Below are 14583 nucleotides of genomic sequence, written 5' to 3' on the forward strand. Positions count from 1 at the left end.
TCACCTGTGAAGATGTCTTTTTAACTGTTGTATCTTAAATTTTTACATTAGGAGACAGAGTTGAAACTTTATTTTTGTTTAAAAAAAGCTTCAGAGGTTTTGAAGTAGAGAAAAAAAAAAGTCTGCCTCTGGGCTGTTTGGAATTGGAAATCTATACTCAGGCCAAGATATTCTGGTTAGTCATCTGAATGCTTTACAATCTAGGGCTGTCTGATCTTCAGTGAGGATTTTCTTGTAAGCAAGTTTACTTACATGATCTGACATGGCACATACATTAATGACCTTCCACTGTCACACTGTGACATTTACGTTCACTCCGTAACATAAGACATAGGTCACACAGTATTGAACTTACGTTACACCATTTCATATCCATGTATATACATTACTATCACAGACATTCATGTTCCTGCGCTCCAGCTAAGCAATCTAGATGTACTGCAGCACAGTTGCCACAGTGTGTCATTCTGTCATACTGTGGGAGAGTAGAACTCACAGTGGACTGTAAATTGCAAGCTTTCTACCATTACATCACAACACCATGCTGCAGAGATGACATAATCAACATGTCCTTTGAAAGTAGATTACACATTTGCTGTGAGACAATATACAATGTGTGGCCACGTGGGTGGTTCCCGCATGTTGTTCTTTCAACAGCAGTTCTCTATCCAGAATAGATTCAATGCTCTTGTTAGCCCAAGGCCAGGATTTAACTGTCAGCAGTGAAGCAAGAGCACGCATTCATGGCCTTGACAAAAGTTGCCCATAAAATTCTAGCAATCGGTGCAGAAGGAACTCCCCTTTCCAAATGAGAGTTTACATCTGGCATCAAATCAATGGGATTGCTAGGTGTGTGACTGTTACGATTGGCTGCCTACTATCTTGAAGTATTCACACACAAGAAGCAATCAAACAAAGGCACTTGAAACTCTTAACTGCATTGCAGACAGTTACCAATGAAAAACCTCATTGAATAGCATAGCTTCTTCAATAATATCTTGACTTGCACGTTATTTTGGACATATCTGAGGTCCTGAAAGAACCATAAATTTTAATTCAGGAATGATGGCAAAAGCTGAGAGTTTGGTCATCATTACCACAGCAACATCAGGAAAAAAAGTCTGGGTAAACTCCAAGTGGAATCCCGTATGGAAGAATATGGTGATTAATCAGAGTAAAGCAAGGAGGTTGCAGCAACCTATTCCTGCTATATTTTATAATAGCTTTCGATAAGCCTTAGTGGCTTGCTATTAGATTAGATTTAGATTAGATTCCCTCCAGTGTGGAAACAGGCCCTTCGGCCCAACAAGTCCACACCGACCCTCCGAAGAGTAACCCACCCAGACCCATTTCCCTCTGACTAATGCACCTAACACTATGGGTAAGTTAGCATGGTCAATTCACCTGAACCACCACATCTTTTGGACTGTGGGAGGAAATCAGAGCATCCAGAAGAAACCCATGCAGACATGGGGAGAATGTGCAAACTCCACACAGATAGTCACCCGAGACTAGAATCGAACCACTTCAGCCTCCAATTAAGAGTCACAAACATTGACATAAGATTGGAATAAGTGACCAAACCAGGTACAAACAATAGATTTCTTCCCTAAAGCATGTATAATTAAAAGCAATCAGCATTCATTCGCATATTGCGAAATGGTTCCAAAAGAATGGTTAAAGTTCAATTCACTTCAACAATTAATTTTCTAACAAAAAATCCAAATGCAGTTTAATTGCACAATGACTATAATTGCAGAAGTCACAGAACACAAGAAAGACCCATGAAGACCCATTATTATTCAAACTAGATTCACAAGTACATTTTTAATGCTGATGTAGCAACATGATACCCACCAGATTCTCAAATGAAATCTACAGCCTAATCCCCTTAAAAATAGCTAAAGAAACAACGAATAAGGAAGGCAAGATGTAACACATAACCTTGAATATCCAAACACTTTTTAGGTCTTAACAGTTCAAAACAGAGGCTTTTCTAACAGTACAGTAGTTTTGGATATAAGTTTGCTCACTTAGATGGAAGGTTTGTTTTCAGACGTTTCATTACCATGCTCGGTAACATCATCAGTGAGCCTCCAGTGAAGCACTGGTGTTAGTGACCCACTTTCTATTTATGTGTTTAAGTTTCCTTGCAGTGGTGATATCATTTGCTGATCTTTCTCTCAGAGGGTGGTAAATGGGGTCCAATTCGATGTGTTTGTTCATTGAGGTCCGGTTGGAATGCCATGCTTCTCAGAATACTCGTGCATGTCTCTGTTGGCTTGTCCTAGGATGGATGTGTTGTCCCAGTCAAAGTGGTGTCCTTCCTCATATGTATGTAAAGATACTAGTGAGAATGGATCATGTCTTTTTATGGCTAATGTATCCTCCACCAGGATAGCAAAAAGAACAGGAAATGGCATCATCACCAGAAATTGTGCCATCACAGGAAATGATGTCACCACAGGAAATCACATCACCAACCCAAGGAAACCTACACACATAAATAGAAAGGGGGCCATTATCACCAGTGCTTCACCGGAGGCTCACTGATGATGTTACCTAATATGGTGACGAAACATCTGAAAACAAACCTTTCAGCTGAGCAAGCAAACGTACATCCAGAACTTTAACCTGAGCCACAAGTTTTCTTCAAACCCGCTAGTAGACCTTGTACCATGTAGACTGCTGCAGTCTAAGCAGGTATTGCACCACAACCTTTAAGGGTAGTTAGGGATGGGCAATAATTCCTGGTTTTTCCAACACTATCTACATCCCAACAATCATTATGTCCATCAAATTATTAGTTTTGCCAAAGATAAATTTCTATTCCTACTTGCAGGGAACTGTACACTGAAGGAAGTCCACCATCTTCTGAGCATGTTGCTTGGAACCATAATAGAAATCCAGACCATCTAAAATCAAAATTTAAATGGAGTTTAAATACTCTTAACTAGTTCAAAACTTTCAAATAAGTCACTAGAAAACAGAATATTAGATTAGATTACTTACAGTGTAGAAACAGGCCCTTCAGCCCAACAAGTCCACACCAACCCTCTGAAGAGGAACCCAGCCAGACCCATTCCCCTACATTTACCCCTTCACCTAACACTACGGGCAATTTAGCATGGCCAATTCACCTAACCTGCACATCTTTGGACTGAGGGAGGAAACCAGAGCACCCGGATGAAACCATACAGACACGGGAGAATGTGCAAATTCCACACAAACAGTTGCAGGAATTGAACTCAGGTCTCTGGCGCTGTGAGGCAACAGTGCTAACCACTGTGCCACCATGCCACCCGTCAATATCTGTGAAAAAAATAAGGTACAACATAAACCTGCACTGCTTTAGCCATAATTTAAACATTAAACTAGTTTACCCTTCAAATATATTCAAATGTTAGAAGCAGAAGACAGCAATTTACAAATCTAATTAATTTTGGAAGCACATGCGTGTGTGGAATTCCAAAATGCATGTCTCAAGATCCATTTTTGCCATCTATTTATCCTTGATATTACTGTGCAATGATGGGTACTTAATACTTTCAAAACAATTTGGCTTGTTACACATTAATTTGCTCGAATTTAAGTGATTTATGTACCTTTAGTTTAAATGATGACCAAATGGATGGTAAAAGTATATCACATATTGCCAAAACTTATAAAATACAGGAAATCAAATTGCAAAAATCATAAGCTATTTTTCACCTCTATACCCATGAGAATTTATAGCTGTCACGAAAATTGTTAAAGCAATCTATTACTCGTTCAAATAGAACTGAAAACCAGATTGAGCTCTCAGTATTGAGTTAGTTGATCTTCGCTTGAACATCAAGAGACAGCAAAAGAAATCCCTCCCACCTTTATCCAGCAACCTCAGGAAACATGTAAAAGAGAATTTATAAAAATTTGTTCAAAGCTCCAATCTATTGTCTATCGCCCCAGATTATGATGAAATTAGTTGATTAGGGAATTCTCTCCTGTCCAACTGTCAACTTTATTTAAATTCCATGGAAAAAAATTAAAACACATGGTGAGCATTCTGGCAAATTGTCAATCTATCAACCAAGACAAGGAACTAGTTCACAATATTTGCTTACCATGTATTTCCTTGACACGAAGCGTGTTTTGATGTAACTTATGTTTAAGGATTAATTGCTCCAAGTAATAAAATGTTTTCTTGTGTGGAGTCTACAGAGAAAACAACAGAAATATGAAGGAAATAAGTACTCATCTCAAAAGAAATAAGGTTTCAATAAAATTATTTTAAGTTAAATATACTCTTCTAGTGCGAAGTGGTCTTTACATTGAATTAATCAAAACAAATAAAACTTCAGGTAATTATAGTGTCAAATTTGCTGCAAAACTTTAATAGGGTACTTTTTGAAGACAGCTCCAGAACACAGAAGTTTCAATTAAAGAGATCAAAATTATCCACATCATAAAGAGCTAAGTCAAAAATTTTCATCTCCAATTATTGCAGGTTGATAAGCATACTTTGTTTGAAGCTTACATTTTTAAGTACATTTATTTGCAACTGACAGCAGTGTCTGTATTTATGATATTCAAAAAGTTACAATGAATGGTTAACATAAAAGACAAAACCATACAGTGTTAATTTAGAAAATTTAATCAATTCCTGTTTGCACAAAAGAGGAAATAGTTCAACAATTCAATTTCCGGAGGTGTGCTGCTGTGATATGTGGCAATACATGTACAATAAACCTTGAACTGAATTTTTAATGCCTCCCTAGGGAGCATGATTTCTGCTCATCCACATAATTTCCACGACTCAGCCATAACGCTTGCCTAAAACAAAAATCACAATCATAGGAAACAACCTCCCTGGTGGATGCTGGGGAGTTATCCTGGTTTCATGGAAGAAATCTACAACAGCTTGCCCAAGGAGTGCAAAAACAGCGAGCACAATGTTTGCGGATCTTTATTTTTGACATGAGTCATGTCCTTCTCCATGTACTTCACAGATACTTTACCAAAACATTGAATGCTGGGAATTATTAGTTCATAATAGTCATGTTTACATTTACAAAATACAACAATGTTGTTGAAGGAGTTTGGCTGAGTTGTTGCAGAGCATATTGCAATCATTGTGCATCAGTGGTGTTGGGTCAGAATGCCGAAGGCAGTGGATAGCGTGACAATAACGCAGATATTTTGTTAGTATTAAGTTTCTTGACTTTCATCGGAAATGCACCCATAAAAGCAACTGGAGAGTACTTTTCCCTGTGTTGTTGACCTCTATTTCCTTACTTGTGCCTTTTGGATAGAGAACAGTCAAGGAGTAAATTACCCACAGCAGAATTCACAGTCTCTGACATTTTTTGTTCATATAGCAAGTTGAACAAGGTGAAATTAGCAGCAAATAGCCTGTTTCTGATCTAACGATGGAGGGAAAGTCATTGATTAAGCAGCTGAATATGGTTGGGCCTCGAGCACTACTACAACAGGCACAATCATCATCCTTTGTGCTAGCTAGGACTCCAAAATTCAGCAAACTCTCCCTGATGCCCAAAGACTCCAATTTTGCTGGGCTCCTGACGCCATACTTGGTCAAATCCTGCTGAGTTGTCAAGGACAGTAACTCATTTCTGAAGTTTAACTCTTCTGTCCATGTTTGGATCAAACCTGTGATTTTCAAAATAGAATCCTTACAGTGTGGAAACAGGTCTTTCGGCCTATTGAGTCCACACTGACCCAGACCTGCCCCCAACCCTATCCCTGTAACCCTGCATTTTCCATGGCTAACCCACTGACTCGCACACCCTGGACATTATTGTCAATTTAGCATCATCAATCAACCTAACCTGCACATCTTTGGACTCCGAGAGGTAACCGACACACTCAGAGGAAATCCAAACAGACACAGGAAGAATATTCAAACTCTACAAAGTTAGTCACTCAGGAATTGAACCTAGGCCCCTGACATGGTGAGGCAGCAGTGGAAGCCACTGAGACATCATGCTAGCCTTTAAAACTGAGTGCATTTGCATCAATTACAGTTGTCCTGGCATGTTTATTGAATTCAGATTCCACCATCTGCCACAGCAGAAGTTGAACCCAGGTCCCCAGAACACTAGCCAAGTCTCTGGATTAATAGTCCAGCAATAGTATCACTAGGAGCTGAGTAGCTCTGATAGAACCCAAACCAAGCATCAGTGAGAGGGTTATTGCAAAGTAAGTGCTGCTTGGTAACGCTATCCATTCATTACTTTGCTGATTGACAGTAGACAAAAGACAGTAATTAGCCAAGTTGGATGTGTTTTCTCATTTGTGCACAATGCGCACCTGAGCAATTAACTACATTGTCAGGTGATATAGATTGCTGGAAAAGCACAGCAGGTCAGGCAGCATCAAAAGGAGAAGGAGAATCGACATTTCGGGCATAAGCCCTTCTTCAGGAATGAGGAGGGGTGTGCCAAGCAGGCTAAAATAAAAGGTAGAGAGGGGGGACTTGGGGGAGGGGCGTTGGGAATGCAATAGGTGGAAGGAGGTTAAGGTGAGGGTGATAGGCCGGAGAGGTCGGGAGGAAGATTGCAGGTCAAAAAGGCGGTGCTGAGTCTGAGGGTTGGGACTGAGATAAAGGTGGGGGGAGGGGAAATGAGGAAGCTGGAGAAATCTGCATTTATCCCTTGTGATTGGAGGGTTCCTATGCGGAAGATGAGGCGCTCTTCCTCCAGGCGTCGTGTTGCCATAGTCTGGCGATGGAGACGGCCAAGGACCTGCATGTCCTTGGCGGAGTGGGAGGGGAAGTTGAAGTGTTCAGCTATGGAGCGGTTGGGTTGGTTGGTGCGGGAGTCCCAGAGGTGTTCTCTGAAACGTACCGCAAGTAGGCGGCCTGTCTCCCCAATGTGTGGGAGGCTATATCAGGTGCAGCGGATGCAGTAAATGATGTGTGTGGAAGTGCAGGTGAATTTCTGATGGATACTTCCCTCCAAGGCCCCAAGGAATCCTTCAATGTCCATCAGAAATTTACCTGCACCTCCACACACATCATTTACTGCATCCACTGCACACGATGTGGCCTCCTATACATTGGGGAGACAGGCCGCCTACTTGCAGTACTTTTCAGAGAACACCTCTGGGACACCCGCACCAACCAACCCAACCGTTCCGTGGCTGAACACTTTAACTCCCCCTCCCACTCCGCCAAGGCACGCAGGTCCTTGGCCTCCTCCATCGCCAGACCATGGCAACACCGACGCCTGGAGGAAGAGCGACTCTTCTTCCAGCTAGGAACCCTCCAATCACAAGGGACAAATGCAGATTTCTCCAGCTTTCTCATTTCCCCTCCCCCCACCTTTTCTCAGTCCCAACCCTCAGACTCGGCACCACCTTTTTGACCTGCAATCTTCTTCCCGATCTCTCCGCCCCACCCCCTCTCCGGCCTATCACCCTCACCCTCACCTCCTTCCACCTATCGCATTCCCAACACCCCTCCCCCCTACCTTTTATTTTAGCCTGCTTGGCACACCCTCCTCATTCCTGAAGAAGGGCTTATGCCTGAAACGTCGATTCTCCTTCTCCTTTGATGCTGCCTGACCTGCTGCACTTTTCCAGCAACACGTTTTTAAGCTCTGATCCCCAGCATCTGCAGTCCTCACTTTCTCCTAGGTGATATAGATTTACTAGAACAGCTTGCCTAGGGACGCAACTAGTTATTTAGGATGCTTTCAGTACTATTACTGGAAAATTATTTGGACCTACACCCTTAGCAATATACAGTTCCTCCAGTCATTTCTTGATGATCACAGAGTGCATTAAATTGTCTGAAGACTAGCACCAACATGCTGGGAATCTCAGAAGTGGATTGAGACGGATCAACAACTCTCACTGAGTATTACTGGCTAAAGACAGATGCAAACGCTTCAGCATTGTTTTGCACTAATGTGCTGGGCTTCTCACGCCATTCAGGGTGGGGATATTTGTGTAGCTATATCCTATTGTTGTTTAATGACCTACTAACATTCACAACTAGATGTGGCAGGACTGCAGAACTTTGAAGTAATCTACTGCTTAAGTACTTAGCCCTGTCTATCAGATGCTTCTTCCATTGTTTGGTATACAACCTTACTTTTAAGTATGCCTATTGATGATCCATTCTGCACTCCAGAGTTTCCCTCCCTGTCTTCTCCCAACCCTACCTGGCTTGATGATAATGACATGGAGGGTATGCATTAAATGTTGCTAATGTTATTAAAGCATTAAGATTTAACTGTCATTTTTGCACAATGAAATGAACTGTTTATTCACCTTCTGTCGAACTTGTACTACCGCTTTCCAATAGTCTTTAGCTTCAACACGGTGACAATCACCACACATCTGTGGCAGGATGATGAAATCAACCACAAAAACCTGCTGCAAGATTGTTCCACTCATTACCTGTGGACAAAATTCACAGATAGAAAAAATTATAAAAGTTTGATAATTAAATTCTGAGATTGACTTGTTACATTACTCAGTTCTCACTTTCTCCTTGTTACATTACAGCCAAGATATACAAGCTTAGAAGTGCCTCTTCAGTCAGAAGGTCAAAACACAGGAAATATACAAGGTCTAAAACAGATACAATCCTTTAGCAAATTACCTGACAAGCATTAGGGTCATAAAGTAACACAGCACAAAAACCGACCCTTCGACCTAAAATAGTCCATGCTTACCACAGTACCCACTCAGCGAGTTCCAACTGCTTGCATTTGGTCCATATTCTTATAAACCCTTCCCATCTATGTACCTATCCAAGTGTTTATTTTAAATGTTGCTATTGTACCTACTTCAACCACTTTCTCTGGCAGCCCATTCCATAGATGCACCTTAGGCCTTCTTAAATCTTTCTCCTCTTACCTTAAACCTCTGCCCTCTCATTTTCAATTACCCATTCCTGGGGAAAAGACGATCTGTGCCCTTGGTGATTTTATGCACCTCAGGAAGGTCACCACTCATTCTCCTACATTCCAAGGAATAAAGTCCCATCCTGGCTGACCTCTCCCTATAAATCAGGTCTACTGGTCCTGGCAAAATCCTCAAGTCTTCTTTGCACACTTTCCAGCTTGACTATATCTTTCCTATAACAGGGTGACCAAAAAACTGTACACAATACTCCAAGTGCAGCCTCACCAACATCTTGTATAAACTGTAAAATTAAATTTCAATTCCTACACTCAATGCCTCGACCAATGCAGGCATTTAACATGCTGGCCTGCATCACCACCCTGTCTACCTGTGATACTGCTTTCTAAGAACTATGTACTTGTATTCCCAGGCGCCTCTGTTCCACAACACTCCTCAGGACCATACTATTTACTGCGTTAGACCTACCATGGTTTAACTTTCCAAAGTGCAACACCTCTCGCTTACCTGTATTGAGTTGTATTTGCCAATTCTCAGCCCACTTCCCCACCTGATCAAGATCCCCCTGTAATTTTTGATAACCTTCCTCGCTACCAACAATACCACCTAATTTAGTATCATCTGCAAACTTACTAACCATTCCTTGTACACTCACATCCAGATTATTTAAGTTAATAACAAATAACAAAGATCCCAAAACTGAGGCACATCACTAGTCACAGGCCTCTAGTCCGAGGAAACAACCTTCAGCCAATCACCCTCTGCTTCCTATCATCGAACCAATTTCGAATGCAATTAGCTAGCTCTCCCTGAATCCCATGACTAGCCTGTTGTGTGGGACTGTCAAAGGCCTTACTAAAGTCCACATTGACAACATCCACTGCCCTATCCTTATCTATTCTCTTGTTTATTTCTCTGAAAAAACTCAAAGATCTGTCAGACATGATCTCCTGCATAGCAATCCGTGCTGACCATCCCTAATCTCACTGTGACTATCCAAATGTTGATTGATCCTGTCCCTCAATATCCTGTCCAACAATTTGCCTACCACTGATATCAGGCTCACTGGCCTGTAGTGCCTTGGCTTGTCTATTAGCTGAAGATAACCCACACCCTGACAAAAAAAAAGATTAAAAAGGAGAAGCGAAACATATCTAAAACTACTGACTGGTATGAAAAACTGAACATACAAAACATCCACTTTTAACAATGCCCTTCCCAACTAATAATGTCATCCTAAAAGGAATGGTACACCACTGAAGGCCTGGCTGAAAATTCACTAGCCTAAATTAACTACTTCCCCGATCACTGAAAGATTCGCAAATAGACACTGTTTATATTCTCATATAAACAAAGCGAGATTAGTTCTTCCTGATTACCCATATAAAAATTTAACTTTTCCAATTTTGCATCAAAATCCTCAATGTCTCCCTTCAAGATATTTAATCTAGAAGAGTGAGAATGTCATTTCTGGAAGTTTTTAAAATATAACATACACATTGACATCACTTTCTGCAATAAATGCATTGACCCAAAGGAAAATCAAGAAAAGCAGTTTAAGGTTTTTGTGAAGATTTATAGCTCAGGTTGTGGTTGGAGTTTTTGGCTGATTTGCCGAAACAGTTGATTTTTTTTTTGCAAACGTTCTGTCCTCAAACTGGGTGATATCTTCAGAGTTATGTAGGCCCCGGATGAAGCACTGTTGTTGTGATCTGCCCAGAATTTATACGGTTTTGTCAGTCATGGCGGGTTTTGGTTTTGTACTGTAGACAAAATCTATTTCAACCTGTTTGTTTATGCCAGTGGATGAATACCAGGGCCTCCAGGAATTCCCAAGCTCGTCTTTGTTTTGTGTGTCCCAGTTTTGTAACATTGTCCCAGGTGAATTGGTCATTGTCAGTGTGTATAGACATGAGGGAGAACTGGTTGTATTGCTTTATTGCAAGTTGATGCTCATGCATTCTACTGGCAAGTTTCCTGCCCATTTTTCCTATGTAATGTTTCTCTCACTTGTTGCATTTTGTATATCACATTCATCCTGCAAGTTGTGGGTAAGGGGTCTTTTGTCCAGGATAGTAGCCAGCGAAGTGTGTCCTCTGGGAATAATGACCAAACACAAACCAACAGGCACACTTCACCAGTCACTATTCAAGACAAAAAAAGACCCCATACCCATAACATGCAGAACTAATGTGACTTATAAAATGCCACACAACAGAAAGAAAAATTATATAGAGCAAACTTGCAGGAAACGCATTAGCAGAACACATGAGCAACAGCCTGCAATTAAACAACATGACCAGTTCTCTCTCATGTCAATACACACTGACAATGAAGGACGCCAATTCAACTGAGACCACGTTACGATAATTGGACATGCAAAACAAAGACAAGCTCGGATTTTCCTGGAGGCCTGGTATTCATCCAATGGTGCCATAAACAAACATGTTGAAACAGACCCCATCTACAGACCACTACAGTACAAAACCGGAAATAGAACCACCCACTGTGACAGACTGAACTGTATAAATTCTGGACAGATCACAATAACAGCGCTTCATAGCACTGAAGATGTCATGCATTTGAGGGACAAAATGTTTGCAGAAATAAAAACAAAAACATCACCCAGCTCGGTGAACCAACCAACAACTCCAAGAAAAGCACTCACTATTGTTGAATAACAACATTCTTCTCACCTCCTTTTGAACAGTAAGTTTCACCTTTAGTCTCTTGGAATGAGGCTCAGTCCAAATAAAGCCAGCATCAATTAGACGTACCTGAATAAAAGTAATAACTTATGTCAAAGTTGTAAGAAGCATTGCCATATTTAATTTTCCCGAGAAGTTTAACTATGAGGTGCAAACAATTTTCTAAATTAGCAATATTTTACTTCATATTTCAGACTGCATTAATATTCTGGGGTTGAGTCTTTGCTGCTCAGTCACCAGACCCTCCCTAAGTGTCTTACTTTGACATATTTTCTTCTCAGTTATTCCCCTTTTCTGACAGAGTCAACATTGCTGATGTTCACCACAAGTAACCTTCCTAAACACATTTTTAGCATCAAAGTTTACATGCCTGCGGCAATCACAGTCTCCAGGTGTGCTTATTAGCAGGAGGACTATATAAAGAAATGAGGAGGGCAAGTGGAGTGAAAAGACACCATTATAACAACATCCAATGCTGCTTGAAAATATATACTCCCGATAGTGACAAAGCTGACAAATTTCTTAAGGGATTCATTGATTGTTTACTTTTAAAAGTCCAAATATTGGAGGAAAATGTCATTAGGCCTCTGCAGCATATTCTGAGATCGAAGTATCAATATTTGTTATTTATAGATATATCATAATCTTTAACGAATAATGGACCACAAAACCAAAAGGAGTTGTTCAGGAATATAGATCATTTTGTAGGGTAATTGGTATAGGTCACAGTAATGTTGAGCTTCTATATAGCTTTGCTACTATTTGGTCAAAAAAAAGCACAACAGTCAATATGCTCGCAGCTACCTAAGATGACATTCAATCTGGTTCGCTGCAACCGCTAACTCCTGAATTTTACAGGAGGACCTTGTGAATGGCTGACAAATCTCAATTAAAAGATACATCTGTTCTCAAGGCAACCATTTGGATAAGGAAGAAAAAATAACCTGGTGGAAAGTGGCTACGGCCAGCTTTCAGATACAGAATCAGCCTATACCAAATCAGGAAGGTTTGAGGTTATTCCAAATTTATCAAACTTAATGAAGGATGAGGAGACACAGGCCACCTTTTCAAAAAGGTAGCTCATCCATTTAAAGAAGCAGTGCCCGTTGTAAGAGTACATCCAGGAAATAAATTCCTTTGAATTCCTGGCTAAACATCAAATTTCTTGTAGTTACTAAGGTTTACAAATAGCACTGATTTATTTTTAAGTCTGACTTTCATGGATGCAAAATAACATCATCCAAATTTCATGTCTTTTAGCTCTTTGTCTGCATCAACAACCAGAACAAAGGTCTCATCCACGTAATATTTGTGAATATTAGTATTCAATGTAGTTGAATTGGTTAATCACATGACAAACCCTGTTAGCAACCTGCTTCTATTGCTAATGTATCCTCTAACAAACAGCAGCAGTAATGTGTAGCATCTACAAGATGCGACGCAGTAACTTCCCTTAAACAGCATCATCCAAACTGGTGAGGCAAAAATGAGGACTGCAGATGCTGGAAACCAGAGTTTAGATCAGAGTGGTGCTGGAAAAGCACAGCAGATGCTTCGGTTCCTGATGAAGGGCTTTTGCCCGAAACGTCAATTTTCCTGCTCCTCGGATGCTGCCTGATCTGCTGTGCTTTTCCAGCACCTCTCTGATCCAAACCTGTGACCCTTACCACCTGTAAGGACAAGGATAGCAAACACATAGTAACATCACCATTTGCAAGTTGCCCTCCTTGACTTATACTAACCTTACTTCGAACTATATCATCATTCCTTCACTGTCACTGTGTCAAAATCTTGAAACTCCTGTCATTGCAACCTTACGGCAGTTCAAGTTGGCAGCTGAGGATGCCCCATCTGGACATCACAATTTCTGAACTGTAGTCAATGTTGCATGTAACAAATGTAGCAGCTAATTTACACATAACAAGCTTCCATAAATTGCAAATGTGTTAATGACCAGATAATTTACTTTTGAGGTGTTGATTGAGTGATAATTGTTGTCTATAACACTGGGAATAACTCGTCTCTTCAGAGTAGTGCTGTAAGATCCAACAGAGACAGATAGGTTATAGGTTTCAACATCTCATCTAGAGAATGGAACTTCGAACACACAGCATTCCCTCAGTTCTGCACATAATTGCCAGCCTTGATTTTTGTGCTCAAATGTTTTGAAGTTGGACATGAACCCAAAAGTTTTGCCTCAGCATTGAGTCTAATACAAAGAATCCCACTGCTGACTTTACCATTGCCAATTGATTGCGATCAGGACTCACTGTTGTGTCTTGCATAAATGTTTTTTTTTGATATAGTTATTGCATTCAATAGTTTGAATACTGTACCTGCCAACAGGTCTCCTCAACAGCTATCAGTCACAAATTGCAACCTATATCACTATGACAAAGGTAAACCCTCTCTCATCGTTATCGACCCATACATGGTTGTGTCATCACTCTTCAACATCCGTCCAAGCATTCAGCTGGCTGAGGCTACACTCACCTAGGTCCTTCATTAATCCATTCATAGCCAGAGAATAACCCATACTGGTCTTCTTCTCGAGCTCCTACCGTAACCTCGAATGTCCCGCAAAAATCTATCTGCAATATTTATTAGCTCTAAGCTTGATTATATCAATGCATTCTTAACTGGCTAATCAGATTCTATGAGGCAAAAGTGAGGAATGTAGATGCTGGAAACCAGAGTTTAGATCAGAGTGGTGCTGGAAAAAAACAGCATCCAAGGAGCAGGAAAATTGACGTTTCGGGAAAACCCCTTCATCAGGAATAGAGGGCAAAAGCCCTTCATCAGGAATAGAGATCTATTCCTGAAGGGCTTTTGCCCGAAACGTCAATTTTCCTGCTCCTCAGATGCTGCCTGAGCTGCTGTGCTTTTCCAGCACCACTCTGATCTATACTCATTCTATGCTGCCTAAACCTGATGGCAGCCAAAACTGTTGCTCAGGTATTAAACATCTTTCACTTATTGCCCTTGTACTTAGAGACTCCAAATG

The 14583-nt window shown here is 40.8% G+C and overlaps 1 protein-coding gene across 2 annotated transcripts in view; it reads right to left on the reverse strand.

The window, feature by feature from the left end:
• Positions 1–14583, reverse strand: part of nmd3 (NMD3 ribosome export adaptor) — a 64414-nt gene that overhangs the window by 26078 nt on the left and 23753 nt on the right. For both annotated transcript variants that reach the window (XM_060834184.1, XM_060834183.1), the window contains exons 5-8: positions 11568–11648; positions 8275–8403; positions 4104–4194; positions 2837–2915 (exon numbers count right to left, since the gene is read on the reverse strand). In XM_060834184.1, coding sequence (XP_060690167.1) covers positions 2837–2915; positions 4104–4194; positions 8275–8403; positions 11568–11648 — 380 coding nt within the window. The remainder of the gene's footprint in view (positions 1–2836; positions 2916–4103; positions 4195–8274; positions 8404–11567; positions 11649–14583) is intronic.

The sequence above is a fragment of the Hemiscyllium ocellatum genome, chromosome 13, assembly GCF_020745735.1.
Source record: "Hemiscyllium ocellatum isolate sHemOce1 chromosome 13, sHemOce1.pat.X.cur, whole genome shotgun sequence".
NCBI lineage: Eukaryota > Metazoa > Chordata > Chondrichthyes > Orectolobiformes > Hemiscylliidae > Hemiscyllium > Hemiscyllium ocellatum.